General features: G+C 48.1%; 3 protein-coding genes across 3 annotated transcripts; 1 reads left to right on the top strand and 2 right to left on the bottom strand.

Annotated features, from left to right (window-relative positions):
* Positions 1–222: 222 nt before the first annotated feature.
* LOC136526466 (uncharacterized) lies at positions 223–3,296 on the bottom strand. The gene is made up of 3 exons (XM_066519126.1): positions 777–3,296; positions 506–685; positions 223–429 (listed from the first exon to the last, which is right to left on the bottom strand). Exons 1-3 carry the CDS (start codon positions 3,294–3,296, stop codon positions 223–225), a joined length of 2,907 nt encoding a protein of 968 aa, XP_066375223.1.
* A 1,192-nt stretch (positions 3,297–4,488) lies between these two features.
* Positions 4,489–6,888, bottom strand: LOC136528362 (probable receptor-like serine/threonine-protein kinase At5g57670). The gene is made up of 5 exons (XM_066521314.1): positions 6,104–6,888; positions 5,718–5,955; positions 5,481–5,616; positions 5,210–5,359; positions 4,489–4,819 (listed from the first exon to the last, which is right to left on the bottom strand). The coding sequence occupies exons 1-5, from the start codon at positions 6,588–6,590 to the stop codon at positions 4,637–4,639; spliced, it is 1,194 nt and encodes a 397-aa protein (XP_066377411.1). The 5' UTR covers positions 6,591–6,888; the 3' UTR covers positions 4,489–4,636.
* A 6,495-nt stretch (positions 6,889–13,383) lies between these two features.
* On the top strand, positions 13,384–14,136 carry LOC136526465 (uncharacterized). Its single transcript, XM_066519125.1, has one exon. It carries the CDS (start codon positions 13,384–13,386, stop codon positions 14,134–14,136), a length of 753 nt encoding a protein of 250 aa, XP_066375222.1.
* Positions 14,137–16,825: the final 2,689 nt, after the last annotated feature.

Raw genomic sequence — 16,825 nt, 5'->3', positions numbered from 1 at the left:
GCTCTCCCCTTCCCCTCCACTGTAGTTAATCGCCAAATCGACAGCACAAAACTGACAAAATGTATAGATACACAGGCATGAAATTGACACAATGTTTCAGGTTCAAAGTAGCAAATGCTGACACAAATATTTTAGGTTCTGAGTATAAGATGCTGACACAAGAGCCATTACAAAATGTAATGCAAATGACAACAAAGTCTTCTTAGATGATACAGACTACTGTCACGATTTATTCGGCCTTTCTCTGCTAGTTGAACTAGATTTAATCTTTGCAGTTGCACGCCCGCTTGTAACATTGATGGTTGCTCTTGCAGACGAGGTGGCACCACCTGCACTTGTCTCAATGACAACAAAGGCATTCCCATCAGCAGTGGCTTTAGCTTCAGACTTCGACTTCCCAAAGGGCACTACTCTTCTCTTTTGACCAGTCTGCAGAGCAATTGAAATTAGATTGATGTATTGGAATAATGCATAGAGATTGAGTGTACATTAACCATTTACTAACCTGAATAAATGATGAACCAGTTCTTTCACTATAATACAATCCGTAGCCCTCAATTGCCTTTCTTTTAGTTGACTTTGTGCTCAGAGATGCAGCTTGACCTTTTCCTTTAGATGGTGCTGTTTCAATGGCCAATGGTGCACTACTATTGTGAGAAGGATTATGCGATGTCGAGTCCTGCTGCTGCATAACAAAGGGGAAAAGTTAGAGCCATCTCGTTGTTATTATCTCCAGGAACAAAATAGAAAGCTAAAAAGGTGAAATGCATAAACACCAGCTGAACAGAGCATGTCTTAGTGTTGTGTCCAAGGCCGTTGCAACGTGTGCATCTGATTTTAGTGCCAACTCTAGAGGATTTAGTGCTTGAGTTCATTCGTTCTGAAGGATCCATCCTCCTTTTAGTTTGTGGGCGGCCTGGCATCTTCTTCACTCTAGGAGGCAACGGTTTAGGATTTGGAGACACAGGCCAAGCAGACTCATGCTCTACCGGTTGGAGGACATGCTGATAAGTTATCTTGTATTGGTCAATAGAGAAACATGTATTTACATAATTGTTCGGCTCATCTGAGATTGTGAACAGGGCTGCACAAGCATGTCGACATGGGATACCCGAGACTTGCCAATATCTACAGGAGCATGTCTTTTGTCCCAGATCAACCGTGAACCTCCATTTCTTGTCCCTCACTTCAAATCCATTTGCACCATTCCATAGGACATGACAGTATTGGGTTGCATGCCTAATTTTATTTACCTTCCTGAGAATGTTGGGGCATATTGTCATTGCCCATCTATCACTATTGCTCCTGTTCTCTTGAATCCTTCTTGTCACCATGATACGTATTTCCTCTAACATGGCAAGGATAGGTTTAAATCTTGCATCTATAATCCAGCTATTGAATGATTCGCTCACATTGTTATCAACTGACTCGCAATTGGATCCAATTTTGAACCAAGCCCGACACCAATGTACTGGTTCTGTTTTTTGCAAATCAGCCCATCCTTTAGGTGTCTTGGCAGCTAACTTGTTTGTGTAATGATTAAACTGTATCTCATTACATGACTTTGCAATCTTCCAAAATCTCTTTTGGTACTCCTGTAGCCTATGTTTTTTTCTCCAGTTTGCATAAATGTGTCGTGCACACATTCGATGCTCAGCCATTGGAAAGAATAGGTCAATTGCCTTTAGCAAACCCTTTTGTTTGTCTGTAAGGAACACCCATCCTTCAGCACCATGTGGGATTTTCAAATCTTTTTGAAGGTGCCCAAGAAACCATTTCCATGAATTTACATTCTCATATTCCACAACAGCCCAAGCTATAGGGTAAATCTGATTATTTGCATCTCTCCCAATAGCTGACAGCAGCTCCCCTTTCATAGGACCCTTTAGAAAGCAACCATCAAGCCCTATCACCCTCCTGCATCCATCTAAGAAACCCCTTCGACATGCATCCAAGCAAATATACATTCTTTGAAACACATGGTCCTCTTCCTCAGGATCAAGGGCAATATGCACACTGCTACCAGGATTACTGCGCTTCAGCTCAAGGGCATAGTCAAATAACTTAGAGTACTCTCCACTCCGAGCATCCATGACCTTCCTAATAACCTTTGCTTTTGCTCTTTTCGCCATTGTCAATGAAATCTCGACACCCATATCTTCTTGTATTGTCTCCTTCATTGCTCTAGCCTTCCATGCTGGGTTAGCCTTGATAGTACTCTTATAATTGTCACATATTCTACTTGTAGATAATCTTTTGTTTTTCAAGACTGGGCAACAATGATGGTTGGGATTATATGTCACAATCTGAAACCAGTCAGTTTTGGAGTTGTATGAAGCATGCACAAGCCAAGGACAACCTTTCCATGAGCAAACAGCCCTTAACCTCTTCTTGTCATTCTTAGGAAACCTAATATTTACCTTCATCTTCAGTGCATACCTTTCTATTGCATCTTTTAATTCCTTCTTGCCTCTAAAACACATGTCCAAGGCAAACTGAGGTGTGTCGGCACGGCTATCAAATATTGGAAACCTGCACTTCCTTCTCTTGGCATCAGTCTCACTATCATCATCATATGATACATCTTCATCTGAATCAAAATATGCAATGCCATCTCCAAATTCATTCACCTGAACCATACTGTTAGGATCATTCCCTGTTGGAAGATCCATTGTAGTGGGGGTGTCCTCAGGAATGCCTCCTCTCTTCTTCCTTTTTGACATATATGTTTTATAATTGTTTCTCATCTCCTTTGCTTCATCGTCCTCATCAGATGTGAACCCTGTGGCTTCACATTCACTATCTAAACCATCTTCTTGTTCATCTTCAGTATTTGGTTCACCAATCTGTGCATCCTCTGTAATTTGGCCACCATGATGTGCATCGAAATTTAAGACATTTTCATCTCTAAACAGGTCAAACACAGCTTCATCTCCTGCTCCATCTTGTAAATCCGTTTCACTAAATTTAGCCATGTCCACATCAATTAATTCTGTGTATATATCCACTGCGCCATTAGATCCTATTGCATCTACCATATCAAGACATGACTTATCATCTACCAGCATCCTCATCCCAGTATTCACTGCTGCACCAAATGGCAACCAATACATCCTAACAGACCTCTTAAAAGTTGTGTGATCCATCAGATGGCCTTCAAGTTCTGGGATGGACACTTTATCCTTATCTATATGTGAAACTCCCTCATCTCCATTACAATATTGTACTGATGATCCATCAAGAACAAATACCCCATTGAAATGAAATCTAACAACCAGTACCTCTGAATCTCCCATCTTCTCCTAGCCCTACAGGATGCATTCTAACATTAGATTAAAAAAAAGCCAACATGCTTCTCAGCTCCACGAAGTAAAATGCAAAAGAATTAGCATACCTTTATGTACTGCTGGTTGGTTCCCTCCTCCTCCGTCCAAGAGGGCCACGGCTCCCTGACCAGCCCCTGGTTGCTCGCCTCAAAATCGTGGTCGTGTTGCTGTTGAATCCCCTCTGGTCCAAACAAATCCTACGAGCAAGCTGCTTCCATGGGGTCGGCGACTGGAGAGATGGCTGGGGGGTGCTCAGGGGCGGCGAGCGGGCCTGGCTGCGGCGGGCTTGCTGGCAGGGAGGGGGCGGCGAGGGTCAGCGACCCGAGCTGGCTGGGATGGGCCGCGCTCGCTGTTAGGGAGGGGGTGCCGAGGGGCGGCGAGCCGAGCTGGCTCGGAGGTGGCGGCGCGCTGGTAGGGAGGGGTGGCGAGCTACGCTACTGGGAGGGGCGGCAACCTGGTAGGAGAGGGAGTGGTGGGGCTCGATGCGGCTGCTCTGTCCAAAACGAGTGCGGGGTAAATTGGTCATTTCAACAGGAGTTGGAACCCTAAGCTGACTGGTTGCTGAGTTCCCACGCCAACGTGGACGTCCAGCTCGGATGGAGGACGAAATTGAACCGGAGAGCAAGAGTTCGAGGACTAAATTGATCCTCGCAAGAGTTCAGGGACGAACTTGACCCAAGAGCAAAAGTTGAAGGACGACATTGCCTATTTTGCCATTTCTATACTAATAAATTTAGCTGGTGCCAGCAACTGATAAATCCTCGTTGAAACCAACAACGAGACGGAGAAAGCGAGAGCTCGAGACCACTCGGCAGCGAATCACCCGGTGCAAGGCTCCGTTCGTGGGTTCTTTGAACTCAGCTTGATCTGTTTCTTTTTTTTCATTTAAAATATTGTTTTTTTCTTATAAATTCCTTTAAATTTCTCGAGACTCATCTAAAATCCTGCAAATGAACGGCCCAAAGTCGCCAGCAGCTGCGGCACCACACGCGCCTTTCATGCGCTAGTCCAGTCCAAACCTGTCCTGTCGCCGGCCGACGAAATCTCAGTTTGCCCCTGGCTAATAAACCACATCATTATCCTCGCAAAATCGCCCGTATTATGCGCAGGGCAAGTACACACTTCGACGTCTACATGTATGTATCATGTCATGATCGATGGAGACTGGTATTGTACGTATATTTACTTTTCATCGTCATACATACACTAAGAAGATAATCTTGTATTTACAAAGTGGGCCCCAACCTCCCCTTAGGATAAACTAACATTTTTTTTTGAAGAATGGATCTCTTTTCATGTCTTGATGTAGCCTAATTGCTCGTGCTTGACGAGGAGGAAGAGGGGGACGGGGTGCTGAACTCCTCGCCCTCGTCCTCTTCACTGTCGTCGTCGAGGTCGTCGAACCACCATGGCTGCTCCTCGTCGCCGGCCGCCTCCTCAGGCATCGCCCACCGGTCTTGACGGATCTCGCCGCCTTCCAGCAGCTCCAGCACCTGCCATGCCACCACGGACCACCACCGCATTAAATTATCACTCACACTAACTACTGTTACAGGTAAACTAAGCAACGTAAGGAGTGGACTGTAGCGTAGGACTGTAGGTCAGCCAGTAGCTTCCGGTGTCCTGTGCCACGAACGCCGGCCCTAAACTACGACTAAACTCGCCGGCCCGGAAACGCTAAGGGCTCGTTCGTTTGAAACGATTTCTTACAAGTCCGCTACGTACAAATTAAATAGACATTTCTGGCAACGGTTCCGGGACGTCATTCCCCGGGAACCGAACAGGGCCTAAACGGAAACGCTTCCGGTGACCTTCCACTCGAGATTGACTTGTGAGTGATCGCCACCTGACGACACGACACAAAGCGGGAGGGACGCACGCACCTCGGTCATGGACGCCCGCCACGTCGCCGGCGCCCGGACGCACAGCGACGCCACGAACGCCACCCGCCGCGCCTGCTCGCCGTCGTAGTCGCCGCCGAGCCTCGGATCCACCAGCGCCTCAATCTTGCCGTCGCTCAGCAGCGGCCGGGCCTGCACGTATGTATACGTTGTTCATTCGTCTCGTCACGACCAGTTTCTGTCAGTGGTCAGTAGACACACTACAACACTAGTGCGGGTTGGAGGAAAGAAAACGTCTTGTTTACAGACATACCCAGCTGAGGAGGCTCCGGTGGCTGCCGTCCACCGGCCTCCGGCCGGTGACGAGCTCCAGCAGGAAGACGCCGAACGCGAACACGTCCGTCTTCTCGTCCACGATGCCGTGCGTGTAGTACTCCGGCGCCAGGCACCTGATCGGAAAACCAAACATGGCTGATGAACTGAACTAACAGGGGCGTCGTCGTCGATCACGAGCGACGACCGACGATCCATGGGTATGGGTTTACCGTACCCGAAGGTGCCTTCGATGGGCGCGATCGCCCGGTGCGTCCACTCCGCCGGCAGCCACTTGGCGAGGCCGAAGTCGGAGATCTGCGGCTGCAAGTCGTCGGTGAGCAGGACGTTGGAGGCCTTGATGTCCCGGTGGATGATCCGCCTCCGGCACCCCTTGTGCAGGTACTCCAGCCCGCGCGCCGTGCCCACCGCAATGCCGTGCCGCGCCGCCCACCCCATCGCCGGCAACGCCTCGTCTGCCGATCATTCATGTCATGGAAAGAAAAGAAAGAAACGTCACGCGCGCATTCATTGACCTCGCCGCCAGTTACCGCTGGTTCGACGGCAACGGCGGCTGTGTGTGTCGGTTCCTGTTCCCACGGTCCCACGCGCGGATGCACGTACCGTGGAGGTTGGCGGCGACGGAGCCGCGGCGTGAGAAGTCGAAGACGAGGTAGAGGTCTTGGTCGACGCAGCACCCGAGGAGGCCACACACGTTGGGGTGGCGCGCGTGGCCCACCGTGCCCAGCTCCGCCAAAAAGTCCCGCTCCCGGCGCTCGCACGCCGACGCGCCCAGCAGGCGCTTCACGGCCACGGCGCGCCCGTCGGGGAGCTCACCGCGGTACACCTCCGAGGACCCGCCGCGGCCCACCAGGTTGCGCTCGTGGAAGCCGTCCGTCGTGCGGTGGACCTCCTCGTACGAGAAGCAGCGCCACGCCGGCCTGCTGCTGCTGCGCCGCGGGGAACCCGGCTCCTCCGGGGATTCCTTGGTGTCGGCGTCGTCGGCGTCCGCCGGCGGGGGTGGCTTAGTGGCAGGCGATCGGTGGTGGCCGATGGAGAGGAGGAGGAGCCGCTTGAAGCTCCCGCTGCTCCGCAGGTACAGAGGCTTCATTCTCGTCTCCCCGCTGGGCTCGGCAATGCCGTAGACGCCGCCGAGAGCCAGCCAGCGAGGTGATGGTCGAAGCAGAGGGGGAGGAGAGGGAGAGGGAGGCCAATGGAAGAAGAGGGCATTGATGGTGGGGAGAGTAACGGCGAGGAGAGGTGGCGAGTGTCGCGGGAGGCGCAAGCGAGTGAAGCCGACGGGCGTTTTTGTGGAGGGAGGCGGCCGGCGGTGTTTCTTGTCATAAAAAAAAAAAAAATTGTTTCAGGGGTCGCGTCCACCGGGGTGGAGCGTGCGGCCGTGGAACAGGTCCAGCGTGTTCCCCTGACTGGGCCTGCCTGTGGCTGCGGCTGACTGAGAGCAGAGTCGGACGGCGGTGGTTGCTTATAAACAGGGGAAGGAAGCGAGCTAGCGTTTCCTGCAGGGTGCCTGCCGGAAGGGCCTTTTCTGTTTCGGCCACCGGCTCCACTGTGCAGTGCAGCAGAAACGGAGCTCCTCCCTTGCCGACCGCCCTGCCCTGCTCCCACCGACGACCAACGGCGAACGCAACCGCCCGGAGCGGAGAGGTCCGTCCACAGTGTACCCAACTGTTACTCCTTGCCAGCGTCGCTGTCACCAACGTCAAGACAGTACGTACAGCTTGCAACGTCAACCGTGTCCTTGCCGTCGGCCGTAGTAGCTCCGTACTGCACAGTGGCGACTGGAGGGAAGAGAAAAATGTATGCATTGCTCTGTTTTGCTGTTCAGCGTGCGAGTAAAGTCAGTGTCCAAGCTCTGTCTGTACTTTATTTATGGGGTCAGAAAAAACATCAGTGTCCAAGCCTCAACTCTAATCAAGCAATACATACCATCAGCATCGAATCGCTGTGATGCTATCAAAAAAAAAAAAGTCGCTGAGATGTTCTTTCTTGGAATGGACCTGTTTCGGGCCGCATCTGTCCATGGGCTATAGCCTGGCTAATGTGGCGACTGACGACGTATCAACTATCAAGCCCATGTAAAGATGCGTTATCTGGCCCTCGCTCCCGGAAAAGACCGCTCTTTGTGGATTACTATTCGTTCCCCCAGCCCTATTTGCACAAGATTAGAGAAACCCGTTTGTGCAAGGACAGAAACAAAATGAAACGAGCGAGCGCATGGTAAGATTGACAAAACTCAAACACGCGATGGGTCGCACAATCCATCCGCGCCCCGCTGGAGAGGAGAAGAAGAGTTGATCGAGGCTGGGGTTAGGCTTCTAGGAGGAGATTCACTCACCGGCAGGTGTAGGAAGAGGGATGGTGACGTGCGAGACAGCGGCGGGGATGCCGCCCGTTGGGGCAGTGGGAGATAACGGTTGTACGAGGTTGGCGGCGGGTGTGTTGCGATGAAGTGGTCGCCGGCTATTATGTGATTAGGGGAGGGTGGGGTCGAGGCGGCGACAGGAGGTGGGTGACGCGGCAAGAGGTGGTGGAAGCGCGAGGGAGAGGACGGCGGAGGAGGGGTGCGCAGCGTGTGTGAGCAGGGGCAGGGCAGGGGTAGGGCGGCGCTAGCAAGGAGGAAGAAGGGTCCCAAGTCGGAAAAAGCTTATGTTGCTCCTGTTTCGTTTGATCCCTTTTAATTTTTGTTTTTTTGAACGAGTGAATTTTCATTTAGTTACTAGGAAGAACTATCAAGATGAAGTTACTGCTTGACGTGTAGAGCAACTCAATTAGTAGTTCACTCATTAATATATTTGATTTGAAAATGAAGGTAGCGCCAATTATCACGGGTCAACTACCTCGGCTATCTTTTCATCTTTTGTGGATATAATCTTTGTTTGTTTTTGTGCACGATCACATCACCTTCTATGGAAAATGCTCTGCTTAGAGCGTCCGGACGCTCTCGCTATCGTGGGCCGTGGCAGCCCAAATGACCCACTGCGTCTTGCCCTCAACATTCCACTCCATGAGTTTGTAAAAAAAATCTACACCAGAACATTCAAAGCCTGGCTTCACTCGACTCATGCGCCCTCCACTCGTCGCCGAGCCCGCGCCGCCGCGGAATCCGGCTTGGTCCACTCCGAGCTCTCCACCGTAGGTCGCAACCATAGTGGAGGATGCCCCCAACGCCGCCGCCGAGGGCAGCCAGTCCGCGACCCCGAGGGATCTGCCGGCGCCACCCCGGTGGCTGCCACTACTCAACATCTTGCCGCCGTTGCATCGCATGCACGACGGCGTGGTGCGCCGCCTTGTGCAGACGCTCGTGGCGCCTAGCGTCCTCTCCCAGCGCTATGACGCCGTCTCAAAGCTCGATGCCGAGCGCGCCACCGCCTCCAAGTCCGTCGCCGCCGAGTCCCCGGCTTCCGTCAAGGAAGAGGCTACCGCAGTTCCCTACCATGTAGGCCGTGGTCGCCGACGATGTCGTATTTCAAGTGTTTCAGACGTACATTTTCAAGAGTCTAATCTGGATAATGCCTATGCTATAATAACTATATACGCATGTTGCAAGTGTATGTTTCAAATATTTTCAGGTGCTTTAGACGTACGTTGCAAATGTTTTATCTGGATGTTTGAAATGTAGATCTTGGTGTTGCACATGTTACAATGGCTACACACGCATGTTTCAAGCGCATGTTTCAAGTGTTTCATCTATTTTAGACGTATGTTGCAAACGTTTAATTTGGATGTTTCAAAAGTAGATATGGTGTTGCACATGCTGCTATAGCTATACACGCATGTTTAAAGCTTTTCATCTGTTTCAGACAATGTTGCAAGTATTTTATTTAGATGTTTTAAAAGTAGATCTCGGAGAAGCACATGTGTTGCTGCTAGTGCGCAGCCGTGCCGCCATGGGTCACCACACGCGCCTGCTGGTGCTACTATTGCTGCGTGCATGTGAGCGCGTGAAAAAGAGCGGGCTCAGGGTGGTCCCCACGCATGCGTGGGCCCGCGCGGCCTCCAGAGTAGGATGGGTGCGGGCGCGAGGGAGCTGGGTGTGTAAAGCGCGGCTGCGGAAGCACCGTCCGACGCTAGCGCGCCGAATTGTACGTCCGGGTGCTAGCAAGTCTGTACTTTTTATCAGTTCACGTTTATAAAAAAAAATTACTTGAGCTGTGTGTTAAAACCAGAAAGCTATTAAGTATAAGAATGCAAGTGAGTATTCGATGGTGTTTTTGGTCAGCTAACTAATTACGGTTATTTTAATCCTCACTTAAAATTATGTTAAATACCATTCTAGTTTATATGAGAAAGTTTTTGATCCATTCAATGACCTATCCCTACGGTTCAGCCTTATCATTCACTGATGAACTTCTCAAATACCGTAAAGCTCAGGGGTGTCATAGCAAAATGCAAAGCCCTCACTCTGTCACTCAACTCGTCTTCTCGGGCCTCTGCTTCTGCTCGTTGCCTGGTGGCCTGGGGTTTTGTCGCCCGCGGAAGCGAAGCGGGTAAAGGAGGGGCATGAATTCGCTCCTCTACTCCATGTGAGAGCGAGAGAAGAATCGCGAGCGACCTCTCGCCCTTCTCAATCTGGAGACCGCAATTTCTGAGCCATGGGCTCCTCCTCCCCTCCCTCCGGCGGTCAGAACCAACCCGCCTTTCTTTCTTTCTTTTTCCGTGCATTTTCTTGCGCTATATTCATGGTATTTTTTCCTTTTGGAGGGCCACCTTCCATTCTTCCTACCTTCTGTAGAAGGTCAAATTTGTAAGATCACCCTTCCAACCTTCCAATACAACCAAAGCTTATGAGTTATTTCACTTGGCGCAATAACTGTTCCTTCACTTCATCACTGCTTGTCATATTTTGCTTAATGTGCAATTTTAGTTTCAGTCATTTTTGTATTACGAAGATAGTTGTATTAAACATTAGAACTAGAACTATGATCAATCACTTGAGTTTGAATTGATTTGGACTAATCTTTTACATGCATAAAATTAGCTCAGTATCTGTAAAGATCTTTGATGCAGTTGAGAAATATCAATGTAATAATCAGAATGCATCTGGATAGCCTTGAACTGGCACACAGGAAATGTTATTCTATGATAGAGGTTTTTTTCTTAGTTCAGTGATGTTTACAACACACTTTTTACTTCTTTCCCTTCCTTGATCTGTACTTCTCTCTTACCTTACTCTAGTTCTGTCGAGCTTGCCAGCGCTTCTCCTTTTTTTTAAGTAAAATGAACGCAGGTATTCTTCCCCTCCAATTTTCCTGGAGAAAAAAAACCATAGCTCAGTATTATCATAAATATGCATAAATTAGAAAAGTACTATTAAATGTGAGGCTTACTAGTGGGCCAAGGGGCACATGCCAGTGTTTGCTCAGGTGATATTTGCAATGCATTCTGAAACATAAATACATCCCCGGTGCACTAAAATGTCCCTGTCAAAGAGGCCGTCTCCATATATATGTAGAGTATGTAACCTAATATAATGAACTTGCATGTGTTTTTCTCAGGTGCTGGGAGAAACAACTATCGGTAGCAAAAAATGCTCGGCGGTTGGATGTGTTGTGCCACCGGATTTTTCTGAGTCACAGGCTGCTTATATCCACTAAAATGTACTTGGTTCTTCATAATTATGTGGATATAGCAATGAAGAAGCTGGAGGCTGAGGTTGGTCCTATTACTAGCATTCGAGATATGGGCCATGGACTTGTTGGTCGTCTTGCTGTAGGTACGGAAGTTCAGGAGCTTTGTACATGTGCCATTGAGGCTGTCCAATCGTTGTTCTCTGGTTCTTTAACTGCTGATTTGCAAATCGAGAGTAAGTTTCTATGCCTTTTACTTTATATCCTACATCTGTGATTGGAATTAGTGATTATGTTTCACTTGTAATTCAGGATCCTGTATAACTCATTGTAGTGTACCTACCAGTAAATCACAAACATCAATCATTGGTGATGTTAGGGAAGCTAAAGTTTATGGTGTGGAGAGATCTCCTGGGTTCTCAGCAGCAGCTTTTGGCGACGAACATGAAATAGCCAGGTCAGATACTCAGCCAGTGAAGAAGTCCTCAAGCTTAATGGTGTATAATCGAGGAACTTAGAAGCAAAACCTGGATATGATTTTTACTGGGTTAGAGATCGCAACACATGCGCACACTGAAAATATGTTGGTTGGTCCATCCAAAAACTCTAGGTCAGTACTAAACATCATACCTAAAGGAACTGAAAATCACAAGGGGGATTCAGTGAAGAGCTTTGGGAAGGCAAAATCTGGCTATCAAGTTCCTCAGAATAGCTATCTAAAGGCTGCAACAGACCTAGAGAGATTTGAGGACAACAGACATGAGAATGGACATGCAGATCCCAGTACAACTGTCCAAACATCTTTACTTAGGGAGTCCTCAAACTTGATGCTTAACAATAGGGAAACATTTCAGAAAACCCTGGATGCAGATGCTTCTAGGTTGGACAATTCATCAAAGGCACCTAATGAAAACGAGTTGGTTTGTCACAAAACTGGGAATGAGATCAAATCTGACATTGGAAGCATTGCAACGTGAAGTAAATCCGAAACATGTAATCATATTGCTGAGACAGGCCCTTCTCATGTTCAGAGGGAGGTAATCGCACGCAACCAACCAGCTGCCAGACAAGATCAGGCGACCTATCTTTCTCCTTCGATTGCTGGAACAACAGATACTGTTACTGAGGTGGCAACCCCAGAGGCAGCTGTGATAGGCATCCCTTCTCACTCCCGGATGATCCTCCTGTCCGAGTTGACAGACTTATGCAGTCCTGTCATTCAAGTAAGTAATATCTTATAGTTCATCATTTGTAGAGGTTAAATTTATAGCTTTCTAACTTTGCGTGTGATGACTAGGAATGTAAGAAACTGGAATTGCTTGCTTATGAGGTTGGTAAAAAAGAAGCTGAGGCCTGCTTGAAAGCAGAAGTAGCGAGATTGACAGAGGAAGCAAAAAACACTTGTGATTTTCTCCTTTTAATGCCCCTATTAAGGCATTTAACTTGCTGTTCTTATAACCACCTCTAGAGAGTTAGAGACTGCAGGAAAGAAGGAAGCTGATACTTTCACGAGGGCAAAATCTATGAAAGAAGCACTTAAGACGATGTCTGAGCGGAATCAGAGAACCAAGACAGAGTTGCTTAAAGAAACAGAAGCCCTTAGGTCAGATTTATCTCGAAAGTGCGAAGACCTTGCTTCTGTAACAAGTTTACATACTACTTGTGAGGGAAAGATAAAAGGTGAACCTTCTCCCTTGCAACATCTGCTCTGGTGATAAAACAAAAAAGAAACGTCGACTTATGTTTTACTTCTCTTTTTTATAGATCTAGAGAAAGAAGTAGAGGAATTGAATGAGGAAAAGAAGCAAGCTAATCAAACAATTGATCAAGTAACCAAGTCTTCTGAGGGATAGAACAAAGGTAAAGCTTCTCCCTTGGATATATTTGAGCTCATGTAAACAATCTCCTTCATGTTTTTCTTATCATCTTTGTAGCCCTAAAAGATCAAGTTGAGCAACTGAAAAAAGAAATCGAGCATGCAAGTAGAACACTCGAACAAGTGAAGAAGACCTTTGAGGGAGAGAAGAAAGGTAACGCTTTTCTCTTGCACGCATCTTAACTCTAGTAAAAAAACTGATCTCCTTACTGAATGTTTTACTTGTCTTGTTTATAGCTTTAGAGGATCAAGTAAATCAACTGAACCAACGAATCGACGAATCATCTCAAGCATTGAAACTGGAAAACACAATGGTTGAGAAGGTTACCCAAGAGAAGGACTTGCTTACAGAAGAATTGAAGACCAGAGAAGAACTTTCAATGTTGGCACCTTATTTGATTCTACCAAATTTTACTCAGTTACAATCCTTGGCACGCCAAATGCAGGCTGAGGTGATTAGGATGGAAAAGCACAATCCTTCTTTTGAGGATTTATTGGGTAATATGGATGCTCAAATAAGAGTGCTGGAGGATGGGATCCTTAAGAAGGCTGAAACAGATCCAAGGAGTTCATCATGCAAAAGAACTTCCAGAAGATTTGAGGATGGCGGACAAGAGAATGGGCCTGCAGATCCAAATACAACTGTCCAAACATCTTTATATGGAGAGTCCTCACAAAGTAGGGAAAGATTTCAGCAAAACCTGAATGCAGATGCTGCTAGGTTGGAGAATGCATCAGATGTGCCAAGTGAATATCATTTGGGTGGTCCAGAGCCACACTGTGGCTCACCACTACCCAGTGAACTAGAAACAGATTATCATACTGCTCAAACATGCCCTTTGAAGCCTGAAACCGAACCAGATAGTTCATCAGACAAAAGACTCTCAGGTAAACTGGAGGAGATCAGCCACCGGGGTGGACACTCAGAAGCTTCTTACGAGTACTGTGCTAAGATGATCAGAAGGCTGGAGTGTGAGGGATACATTGAGGCCAGTTTTAGGATGAAATTCTTGACATGGTTCTGCCTACGAGCTACTACACATGAAATGAGGGCATTTCGTGTGTTTGTGGATACTCTCATCGATGATCCTGTAAGCCTTGCCAGTCAGTTGAATGCCGTCTTCTCGGATGCAATCTTCAGCAAAAGGCCACAACAGGCACCACCTGGTTTCTGTTTCGAACTTTGGCATTGAGGGTTCTATGAACCATCGTCGTTCTAGCCCCGCTCTTTTGGCATCTAACCTTTACATTTTCTTTTCTTCAGTGGAACCTTTTTCAATGTAATACTTCCTCAATTAACCGCTTAATATTTTGCCCATGATCTAAGGTTAGACATCCTAGTCACTAGTCATCATAGCAACTCAGCATTTTTTTTTGAACGCAATGGCAGGAGCTCTGCCTTTCAATTAAGATGGGGAAAAGAAAGTTTATGTACAAACAAAGACACTCGAGATTAGGGTTTCAAACCCCCACAAGCATGCAAAGTAGGGAAACGCACGGCCCAAAAGGGGTGGGGGCAATAGCTACACATAAGCGAGTGCTCTCTTCCTTTGCTCTATGTCTTCCTTTATCCTTACGGTCACTTGTGACACCGTTTCTATTTTGCTGTCGAAGATTCTCCTATTTCTCTTTTTCCAAATATTCCAAAAGGTGTAGATTACTATCCCGTTAAGCCGCCTACGTTCAGATCTTGGCACTTTCCTCGCCACCTCTTCCCACCATGACCTGATATCGGTGGGGTCCACCTGGGGTTGCTGTTGAAGCTGAGTGAAATTTTCCCACGAGAGGATTTGATCCCAAACCGTCTTTGCGAAGGGGCAACATATGCATAGGTGGAGGCCGGTCTCTAAGGGACCATTGCAGAGCACACATTGTTGTTGGTGTGGCCACCCTCTCCTCTGTAGGTTTTGCGTCGTTAGAATTTGATCTTGCACTAAGATCCAGGCGAAGATCTTGCATCTGTTCTCCACTTGCGCTTTCTAGATCATGTCCGTACGGAAAGGGAGGAGCAAGCCTTTGAATTGTATTCTGTAGGCCGAACGGGTGGAGTAGTTCCCATCATTGGTCCACCGCCAGATGATGGTGTCCTGGACGCCCTGTTGTAGGTGCACATCATGTATCTGTATCCAAAGGGACACAAACTCCTCTATGTGGACAGCCGAGGTGATTTTTCTTCCTAGCTTGTGCATCCAGTTGTTGTTCCGAAGCTCTTGTTGCACCGTTCAGTTTCTCCTTGAAACTAGGCGAAACAAGTTCGGGGCTAGGCACCTAGGAGCTTGTCCATCGAGCCAATTGTGGTGCCAAAACCTAGTCTTTGCACCGTCCCCCAAAGTTATAATGATTGAGGAGTTGAAGAGGAGACGATCATCATCAGAACATGGAAGCTCGGAGCCGTTCCAAGACTTGGAATCGTCCACCCATTCCTGCCAAAGCCATCGTAACCGGAGGGCTCTCCCAAATCTATCAAGGTCGGGGACGCCTAAACCACCAAGTTCTTTTGGCCTGGTAACTGTTGGCCAGTTAACAAGGCAGTGTCCGCCATTGGCATTCTCCTCCCCCTTCCACAGGAACGATCTTTTTCTTAGCCCATGCAGCGAGAGGAAACATCGTCAGGTGGTAGGTTGGCATGGAGGAGAGGACTGATGTTACTAGAGTGAGGCGTCCCGCTCTGTTAAGCCATATTCCTTTCCACTTGGGTAACCTCTACCCAATACGGTCTATGAGAGGTTGCACGTGGATCTTTTGCAGTGATCTGATGTGTAGTTGCAGCCCCAAGTACTTGCATGGGAAGCTCCCTCTAGAACCGGTGAAAGGTGAGAGGACTTGGTCTAGATCAACGTTTGCGTAGCTGATCGGATGCACTGAGCTCTTTTGTAGGTTAATATGGAGTCCCGAGAATGTGCCAAAAGCCTATAGGATGGTTTTGACGGCTTCAACATCGTCTTTTGTGGGGCTAATGAAAATGGCAGCATCATCCGCATACATGGAGGTTCTCCATTTTGCCGCTGTGATTGGTAAGGGGGTGAGTATCCCATGTTCGGTTGCCTGGTCAAGCAAACGTTGAAGCGAGTCCATAGCTAGGATGAATAGCATGGGTGAGAGTGGATCTCCCTGTGGGACGCCTCTGGCATGGCTAAAAGCGGCACCCTGCTGCCCATTAAGCAAGGGTGTGGAAGTGGATGTACGTAGGAGGATAGAGATCCATTCACGCCATCGCTGTCCGAAGCCCAGAGCCTGTAGAATCTCGAGCAGGTACCCCCAATGAACCGTATCAAAAGCTTTGTGGATGTCTAGTTTCATGAACAAAGCCGGTATCTTCTGCTTGTGTAGCCTTTGTACCGTACCCTGGACGTAAAGGAAATTATCATGGATGCTTCTCTTTTTTATAAATGCGCTCTGGCAGTTGGAGACGAGAGAGTTCAGTCGAGGGGCAAGTCTGTTAGCTAACACCTTGGAGAATATCTTTGCAATGCTATGGACGAGGCTGATGGGTCTAAAATCAGTAACTCTTGTTGCATCCGTTTTTTTGGGTAGAAGGATGATGCAAGCCGAGTTTAGCCATTCAAAGCCCTGGTCATTCAATGTGAATGGGCTGTTCATGGCTACCATAACATCATCCTTAATGATTTCCCAACAAGCTTTGAAGAAGGCACCCGTGAAGCCATCCGGTCCTGGTGCTTTGTCGGAAGGCATGGAATATATAGTGTTTTTATCTCTTCCTGGGAGAAAGGCACCTCCAGATCTGAGAGATCGTGTTGGTTGTAGCCTAGGGATTGCCAATTTACTGTGGAAGTTCTCGGCACCGCGGAGCCAATGTGATTTTTGAAATAATCTTGAATCACCTTTTCTTTCTCTTGATGAGCCACCGTGATCCCCCCATCC

The sequence above is a fragment of the Miscanthus floridulus genome, chromosome 19 (assembly GCF_019320115.1).
Source record: "Miscanthus floridulus cultivar M001 chromosome 19, ASM1932011v1, whole genome shotgun sequence".
Classification (NCBI taxonomy): Eukaryota; Viridiplantae; Streptophyta; class Magnoliopsida; order Poales; family Poaceae; genus Miscanthus; species Miscanthus floridulus.
The sequence above is the reverse complement of the archived record's forward strand: the minus strand, read 5'-3'. Positions and strand labels throughout refer to the sequence as shown.